Genomic DNA, 8,564 nt, shown 5'->3' on the forward strand with positions numbered 1-8,564 from the left:
AAATTAAAAAATTCCATTCACAACAGCACCAAAAGGAATAAAACAATAACAAATTTAACAAAGTTCAATATTTATGCTCTGAAACACATGGAATCGCAAGATGCACGGAACGGCCCAAACAATCCTGAAGAAGAAACACAGGCAGCTTCGCACGCCCCAGTGTGAGCACACACAGAGCAGCCATTGAGACACGGTGCTGCTGAGCCCAGACACAAACTCACGTGTCTGCGGCTAAGGGATTTCCGCGTGGGCGTCGGGGCTGCGTGTGGGGACAGCCCCCTTCACAGTGCCAGGAAACTGGAGAGTCACATGCAAAAGAATGGAGTTGACGCTGCCTGCACACTAATAAACATTAACTCGAAATGGACATAAGATAAAAATTTAAGAGCAAAAATGATAAAATTTGTAGAAGAAAACATGGGGGTAAATATTTATGACTTCGCATTCACCAAACACATGGCGCCAAAAGCTTGAGCGAAAAAAAAAGCTAACGCTGGACTGTGCCGAGGTTTTTTTCTAGGCGAGGCGACCCTTGGTTGACCTCAGAGATTGCAAGGACCTTGTCAGTTTATAATCCCTTATTTTTTATTTTTTACGCCTACAGCACCTGGTCTTCCTAGGTGGTCTCCCATCCAAGTACTAACCGGGCCGGACCCTGCTTAGCTTCTGAGATCAGCCGGGATCGGGCTTGTTCAGGGTGGCGTGGCCGTAGACAGCACCGCGATTTGAAATGTTTGTGCTCCAAATGACACCGTCAAGAAAGTAAAAGCATGAAGTGGGGGAAAATGTTTGCAAATCATGTATCTGACAAGACTTGTTTCCAAAGCACGTAAAAAGAACTGTTGAAATCATTAATAAGACAATCTAATTAAGAATGGGACAGAGAATCTAAATAGGTATTTCTGCAGAGATCACGTAAGTGACAATAAGCAAAGACCTAAAGCAATCAATCTTCATGAAAATACACACCAAAACCAGTGAGGTCCCACCTCCTGCCAAGATGACTGAATGAAAGGGTAAGTGACAGGGCCGCTCACTGGCCATGGGGACACACTCGTCACGACAGCTGCACAACTAGCACGACCTGTCCTGCTCCTTGCACGCGGAGGGGCCAGCGGCACAGGGGCTCTGGTCTTTGGCTGTTTCTCAACTTGACCCGTGACCCCCTACAAGCTGGCAGTTACCCCGACAGTCTCTGCAGCGACACAGAAGGGGGTACGGGGGTGTGCAGCAGCCTCGGTGGACCCCTGGAAACTGCCACGCAGAGACCTGTCGTACAGTACGCGCTGTGACTCTAGACCAGTGCTCCCCAACCTTTGTGGCACCAGTGCTCCTATGAGAACCTATACCTGACACCCTGAGGTGGAGCCGAGGTGATGCTGGCGCTGGGGAGCAGCCGTGCGCCCCGGTTCCCAACAAGCCACAGACAGGTACCAGTTGCCAGCCTGGGGTTTGGGGACCCCTGCTCTAGAGAACGTTCTCAGAATAACCAACTACAAAGGGAGAACAGGAAGGCCGTGGCTGGTGGCCAGAGGCGAGGGGAAGCGAGTATGAAGGGGGATGGGGGCCGTGGTGGTGCCGTGCGCCACGGCAGAGATGGAGCCCCAGGCAGCAGGGAGGGCACGGCGCCCGGGTACTGAGGAGCAGTGGTCCTGGGGTGGGCAGGATGAGCTCGCGCTCCCTTGATGGGGTCTCAGGGGGACCCTGAGGCGCACGATGGCACTTGTCCCCACGGGTCCTTCACCTTGGAATGCCCTCCCTGCTCCCTCATCTAGTCTGGGGACAGTGTGACCAGCTTCTGAAAAGCTCTCTGGCTGCTCACCCCACTCCCTCCACTCCCCACAGCCTGTGCAAAATGAGACTTGTGTCCCACACGCCGGTGCCTGCCGGCTCCCCATCTACTCGGACTTCCGTGTCAGTGGTGAGGTTTTCACAGGAGGGGCCACTCGGGGGGCTGGGGGATTGCCGGGCTGGGGAGCCCAGGGCAGCAGGGTCGCCTTTCTCGGCTCCACCCCACTGGGCTTCCAGGTGTGAGACAGCGCCCAGCCTCCCCTCCGGGGACGGTCTGCGGAAGCGGTTCGCTGAGGGACTGGGGGGAGGGGAAGCCTGTTTCCTCCCCGCATCGGGCAGCGCTGCTGCTGGGTGGTGCCCATGACGGCAGCACAAGACGACACTGGTCCGAGTGTGATGGCAGTGAGGCCCCTCCCAGAGCCGCAGTGCCAGCCAGGTGCACTCCTGTCTTCTGCTCCACAGCTGGTGCCTTCTGAGTGCCTCACCCCGAGGCCACTTGTCAGCATAGGCCATGAGAATCCCCTAGGACTGTGACCACCCGCAATCAGAACCCCGAGACAGGCACTCGAGCCCTGTCGGGCCTCACAATTCTAGGACTTGGTCTGTGCCGGGCGGGACGTAGGCCCTTAAGCCACAGGTAGCCACGAACAAATGGACACGAGGACCCATGAATGGCAGAAAACAGGCCACGGGCAGTGGGTGACAGGGCAGCTGGAGGGCCAGCTGCCTGGGAAGGGAACACAGGGCGGAGCCCCGGGCGGCCACCTGCCACCCACAGGAGGCGGGTGAGAACGCAGGGGACGCGGCATAGGGTTGTGACAAAGCCTCCGACGCCTCCTGGTGCTAAAAACCAAAACTAAAGATTGATGATTTATTAGCCACCAGAGGGCAATCTGCCACTCGGAGTGGCTGGCCAGCACCCACTCTGGCCGAGGTCCCGCGCTAAGGTCTGTCCTCGAGTGCGCTGCCTCCTGCCGCCCGAGGCCCCCGGGCCAGGCCGTGCGACGGTCACTTGGCCAGCTCCTCTGCCACCGCCTTCCGCATCTTGTCCTTGAGGTAAGCGCCTTTCTGCCACTCAGACTTGAGCTCCGACCACTCGTAATAGGGGACCTGGGGGTGGGGGTGGGATGAAGCAGTGTGGGCGGGGGCCTGGCTTTGCCCTCTGCGCGCACGCCACAGCCTGGCCACAGCCTGGCCACAGCCCGGCCACAGCCCGGCCGAACCCCAGAGGGAGGGAGCTGGAGGAGTGTGCCAGGCCCGTCAAGACCGAGATCCATGTGGTACCCGAGAACGGCTTCTGAATTTCCAAAAGGCTGTTTAGAAAAAACCAACCACCCAAAGAGGACGTGACGGGCCCCTCATGTGGCCCATGAAGCCACGCGTGTTCTCTGGCTCTTGAGGGCGCCGGCACTGCCTGGAAGGAGCGAGACGAGGTGGTGACTGTCTCCCAGGTGCCGACGGGAGCAGAGGCCCCACCGACACGTCGTGTGGCCCTGTGGGCTCCCCCTTTCTTGGGCGGGGCCGGGGGCTCCCTAGTCCAGTTCCCGCCTGCCCGACAGGGACTCACATCCACCACCAGGAAGCCAGCGGCCAGCACGTGACGCCGGGCCATCACGAAGCGCCCCAGCAGCTCTTTGCTCCGGCTGTTGAAGTTGGGGAACTCCCAGCGCAGGAAGGCCAGCCTAGGGGAGATGGGGCGCTGGGTGCTGACAGCCTCCCCACCACCCCCAAGGCAACGGCAGCCAGAGGGGAGCCGAGGGGCAGCCGGGAGCGGCATGCCACCCACCTCTTGGCCCGGGGGGGCAGCGGCTGGCTCCCAGAGGATGCAGTGAGATGAGGGGCCACGAAGTCCCTGAGGGGCAGGAACTGGCCATCAGCGTCCAGCAGCACCTCGGCATCTGTGGAGGAAATGCGAGATGCAAACGCTGGGGACGGCCGCCAGGGAGCGGCTGCGACCTCCACAGCTCTCTGGCTGAGCAAGTCCCACACCGAGCGGGCCGGAGAGTGGGGGGCCCTCACCCAGGACCCAGCCGTACTGCGTGGCCACCACGAAGCTGCCCCTGTCAGAGCTCCCCAGCAGCCCCTTCAGAGTCTCCTGCAGCTCCTTCTGGAAGGGTGTCGCCTTCCTGTCGGCTGAGGGCCGGGCACCCAAGGCTGAGGCCGGCAAGAAGGGGCCCGTGTACGTGGGGTGCTCCAGCCGGGCAGTGGAGTTGATGTGCAGCAGCTTCTGGAAGGTGCTCTGATCCTTCGGTGACCCACTACCTGAGGACAGGAGATGCAGTGAGACGGGCGGACAGCGGCAGAAAGAGGGTCTGTGTGTCCTGAGGGCTGACAAAGGACCCCGGGGCGGGCTCTGGCTGGGCCACGCCCTTCCCTGTAGGCAGTGGCCCGTCACCCCGGCCACAGCAGCACTGACGGGGTGACGGGCACACCGCCGTATAGGAGAGGGACCCCGGCACTCACCTAGGAACTGACAGTGAAACTCAGGGCGCAGCACGGCCTGGAGCTCGGCCTCCCGTGCCTGCTGCAGCACACACAGGGCCCACAGCACATCCACCTGGAGGCCTGGGTCCAGCCTGGCCAGCTCTGGCTCCAGCTTCTCGTGCACCTGGCGAGGACAGGGTGCGGTGCGGACGGCGGGCTGTTTTCAGTGGCTGCAGACACCCTGGCCCCCTGGTACCTCATCCCCTACGACCAATCTGGACAGGATGAGCAGCTGGCTGGGCTTTCCCGGCGTCCCCCACAGTGGCAGGGGCCTGGGGCACCATGTCACGTCTCTAATGCTGTTCTGAGCAGGCCCAGGGCATGGGGATGCATTTGTGGCCCTGGGAGGGATCGAACGACACAAAAGGGGAGGCAGCGGCCAGCGGGGCGGGGGGGCGGGGGTGTGTCCCTGCAGGGTCTAGGATCACTCCCCTCCCCCAAGCAGCATGCTCGGCCCAGCCCGTGGGTCTACGAGTGCCTCCCCGACCTATGGCCACTCTGGGCCACTTGGCTGGCGTGCTGGGAGTTCGCATTTTGCCCTAGACAACCCCAGGGCACCTGGGTCCCCAGTCCCCCCAAAGCCTTCTGTGCCGCCTGGAGAAAGAGGGTAGGGGACAGGGCACGGGGTGTGAGGGCCGTACCAGGCTGAAGAAGCGGTCCTCTAGCTCCGGGCGGAAGTTGAGGCGGGCGAAAGCCAGCAGCATGTTGCACAGGTGCGGCAGGGCGATGTTCTGGCCTCTGCTCAGGGTGTGCTGGCGGCAGAAGGGCAGGGTGAGGCCGGCACGTGGGTGGTGGGCCGGACCCTCCCCTCCAAGCAGTGAGCCCCCAGGACCGCCCCGACCTGGCTTTGCAGACACCCCTCGGCCGGCAGATGCAGCTCCGACCGTTGCCCACTTGCCACCCAGACAATGGGACCCTGTTCCCAAGGCCTTCGAGTGACATCACTTCTCCAAATAAGTCAGAAGGAAACCCAAGTTGCCACCAGAGAGGCTCCTGGAGGTGGGGCTCAGGCCCAGGGCCCCCTCACCTGGGCGAAGGCCTCGAACAGGGGCAGGTTTAGCCACTTGAGGAAAGCGAAGGACTTGGCGCAGCGAGCCACCTCACCGGGCGTGAGACCGGGCACGTGGGGCAGCAGGTCTGCGGCCAAGCGCTGGAACACCTGGGTCTGGTGGAAGCCGAGCTTGCCTGAGGAGCAGAGCGGACCCTGGCATTTACCTGGTGGCCCAGCCCACTGCCCCGCCCGACTTCCACTCTAGGAGCTGGTGTCTGTAACCGAATCTAGCCCTGAGGCCCAGGGAACGGGCTCAGGGCCCATGAGTCACGATGCTTCTATGGCAGCCTTTCGGGCCAGCGCCGGCCATGGGTGGGCAGGCACCGAATTTGACACGGCTGTGGCCAGACGCCCCTTGTGCCCCCCGTGTGAAGGGCTCACCGTAGGCGTAGGCCAGGTCCAGGAGGACGCCTTTCGTCAGGGGGAAGGGCTTCTGGACCAGATGGTACGAGATGGCCCGCAGCAAGGGGACCGACCGCCGGTTCTGAGCTGCCAGCGCCACCAGCACCTTCCGCAGGTCGTCAGGGCCAAACTGCTCCACCAGCTCCAGGCACTGTCAACCACAGCCGCAGGGGTCAGCTTGATGGCCTGAGGACCAGAGGTCCCATGCAGTGCAGCCCCTGTGAGACAGCAACTGGACCTGAGCTTACTAAACACGGGCTGCATCGGTACAGGGCCTGGGGCACCATGTCCGCAGCCAAACTTATCCCCAGGTCCCAGGTCAGGGGACCCAGGGCCCATGAGCTGCGGAGCTTGCTGTGGCAGCCATCCGGGCCAGCCCCCGCTATGACCGGAACGGGGCTGAATTTGACTTGGCTGCGAGGCTGAGGCTGAGGGCCACCACGGCTCAGGACACACCAGCCAGAAGCTAAACTTGGAGCTGGCCCAGGCCACATGGGCTGCAGGCTCCCGTGGCCTGGGCCCTCAGCGCCCCTCTGCGTCCTGCCCCCAGCCTCGGTACCTTGTCCTCCAGGCGGTTCATCAGCGGCTCTGAGAGGTGGCCTGTCCTCATCATGATGGTCACCAGTGTGCGGCCGTCCTCGATTTCTGCCCAGCGCCGCTCCAGGTGCAGGAGCAGCTCCGCCAGCAGCTCCTGGGAGCCCCGCTCCTGCATGTAGGCGGTGCTGGACTCAGCCAGGAAGGCCAGGTGCTTGTACCTGAGTCTGCGCAGGCGCCAGCGCACCTCCTGCTCCACTGACCGCAGCTCCTTGGAGGCCGCCGGGAGCGCCAGCGCATACAGGCTCCGGAGCAGCTTCACCAGGGTCCCGTGCCAGATGGCAGTTATCTGCGGGGGAACAGGCAAGGTCACGCCTTGGTCCCCGCCGGCGCTGCAGAGTGGGCCGACGGCCTGTTTGCCGAGCCCGACTCCCCAGCTCCACAAAGCGTCACTTCGGCTCCTGTCAGCCAGTTGTTTGCTGTCACCGGAAGGCAAGAGCTCTGAGTGATGAGACCCTCTGGGTCCCCGTGACACTGACCCTACCAATGTGGGGACTAAGCGGGCGTGGCTGCGGCCCTGCCTGCGTCTCCCGGAGACATGAGCTGCAGGTGCAGCTGCCCAGTCCAGGGCGAAGCCTCCGGCACCGCGACTCTGGGTCAAGATGGGGCCGACGGGCCTCTTAAGGCCAGTTTTGTCAACCACCTCGTTCTCTTGCTGACGATGATACTATCTAGCTAAAAACAACCCAAAACAAGACACTGATTTTTTTTCAAGAAAATAACTAACGCCGAGTCTGACAAGCTCTAATTCCTAAACCTGTCCTCCAACAAGGCAGTTGTGACAACTTCCTAAGCCCACCCACCCATCGGCCTGGTGCCCAAAGCTGCACGGGAGGCCCTTGGCTTTGAATATGGGGGTGACAGACACCACGGTATCTCTTAGGCTGCCCCCCTGGCTGGGGGCTCGCTGCCACCACCATCGGCTCTTACGCACTGCAGGCACTCCTGGACAAACCCGCGTGTGTCGGGAGCCGCATGCTGTGAGGCATGACCACCTCGTGTCACGTGCCATCTCTGCTAGGTCCCTGCGTGAACGGCAGGACCAGAACCTACACCCAGGAGGTCTGAAACCGGCCTTAACCCCTACACCTGCATGAGGGTGACCCCGCTGATCCCTGCACGTCTGCAGGCCTCAGAGCAACACGGGGCCAGCAGAGGGGCCCCGCGGCCCAGACTACAGCGTCACGGGAGGCGGCCGTGGCTCTGCAGTTTGCTGCGCCGTCTTAAGCACAGCGGCACAAGCCTCCTGGTCCCAGCCTCAGCCTCGCCACCTGCGAAAGGGACAGCCTTGCTGAGGGGGATGGAAGACACACGTGCGGAGCATGTGGGAGACAGAAACACCACCGAGTGCAGGGCCGGGCGGCGGAAAAGCACTGGGTGGATTTTAACGTCACGTGTGACCCAGGTGCCTGCGTCTCTGCAGACTTTGAGGAAAAAAGGGATTTTTAAAAGCAACGCAGTCGTGCTTTCTTCGTGTTGTAAATGCTTTGTCCCCTGTTTGTTACTAAACTTGTCAGGACATTCAGTATCCTACTGTGTGTGATCAACGAGTAAGGACTGGAACTGCTGACTCAGGACTGAGGAACGTGCTCACGGTGATCTCCACGGGACGCTCTCCCTTGTCTCGAGCTCATCCGTTGAGGGTCCGACCGGCTGGATGACACCACGCCCAGCTCAAGTTTCTGGGACCCTCCGTCAGTCACCACCGCACTTCCTTTAGCTTAGAGTGTGCCGCCGTCAGCCAGACCCTGACTGCCTGGCACGGGGAGGGGAGCCCCGACCGAACGAGAAGAACCAGGCTCGCCTCGCGGGCTTCCATGTGCCACCTGCCTGGCTGCAGGACGAGGACGGCGGCCCTCATGGAACGGCCGCTGGGAGGGTCAACAGCGAGAAAGCCTGCGGAGCGCTGCGGCCCGCGACTGGCTGCTCTGGCTCCAGTGCCCCTGCCGTCTCCGCTGCTGACTGGTCCGGAACCCACCTGACTGTTGACAAGATGGAGAAGTTGCTGAAAGCGGACATCCTGCGCGAGCGAGGCTTTGTCTGCTGGCCTCTCGGACAGCAGCCGGGAGAGCTGGATGAGCACGAGGGCCGCCTGGCTCTGGTTCAGGCAGTGGCCTCCTTCGAGAAGCCCCAAGAGCTCCTCCGGCTGGGTGGCCTTCTCAATGAGCTCGTCCACCTCCTGGCGCTCTGGGGAGGGAGTGAACACCTGTCCCTTCTCCACGTGCTGTGACAAGGAGCTGGG

The 8,564-nt window shown here is 61.9% G+C and overlaps 1 protein-coding gene, 2 non-coding genes and 1 pseudogene across 3 annotated transcripts in view; all 4 read right to left on the minus strand.

Annotated features, from left to right (window-relative positions):
* Positions 1 to 595: 595 nt before the first annotated feature.
* On the minus strand, positions 596 to 714 carry LOC111733701 (annotated as a pseudogene).
* Positions 715 to 2,632: 1,918 nt separating this feature from the next.
* TBRG4 (transforming growth factor beta regulator 4) overlaps positions 2,633 to 8,564 on the minus strand; it is a 7,554-nt gene continuing 1,622 nt past the window's right edge. The window contains exons 2-11 of the mRNA XM_023525771.1: positions 8,301 to 8,564; positions 6,288 to 6,611; positions 5,708 to 5,879; positions 5,303 to 5,460; positions 4,917 to 5,027; positions 4,255 to 4,399; positions 3,811 to 4,053; positions 3,578 to 3,689; positions 3,359 to 3,473; positions 2,633 to 2,901 (exon numbers count right to left, since the gene is read on the minus strand). The exon at positions 8,301 to 8,564 is cut by the window's right edge and continues 34 nt beyond it. Coding sequence (XP_023381539.1) covers positions 2,800 to 2,901; positions 3,359 to 3,473; positions 3,578 to 3,689; positions 3,811 to 4,053; positions 4,255 to 4,399; positions 4,917 to 5,027; positions 5,303 to 5,460; positions 5,708 to 5,879; positions 6,288 to 6,611; positions 8,301 to 8,564 — 1,746 coding nt within the window. The 3' untranslated portion in view covers positions 2,633 to 2,799. The remainder of the gene's footprint in view (positions 2,902 to 3,358; positions 3,474 to 3,577; positions 3,690 to 3,810; positions 4,054 to 4,254; positions 4,400 to 4,916; positions 5,028 to 5,302; positions 5,461 to 5,707; positions 5,880 to 6,287; positions 6,612 to 8,300) is intronic.
* LOC111733706 lies at positions 5,536 to 5,669 on the minus strand. Its single transcript, XR_002778125.1, has one exon. It is a non-coding gene; the product is annotated as a small nucleolar RNA SNORA5 (small nucleolar RNA).
* Positions 6,012 to 6,147, minus strand: LOC111733705. The gene has a single exon (XR_002778124.1). It is a non-coding gene; the product is annotated as a small nucleolar RNA SNORA5 (small nucleolar RNA).

Source organism: Pteropus vampyrus, unplaced genomic scaffold, assembly GCF_000151845.1.
Source record: "Pteropus vampyrus isolate Shadow unplaced genomic scaffold, Pvam_2.0 Scaffold620, whole genome shotgun sequence".
Lineage (NCBI taxonomy): Eukaryota > Metazoa > Chordata > Mammalia > Chiroptera > Pteropodidae > Pteropus > Pteropus vampyrus.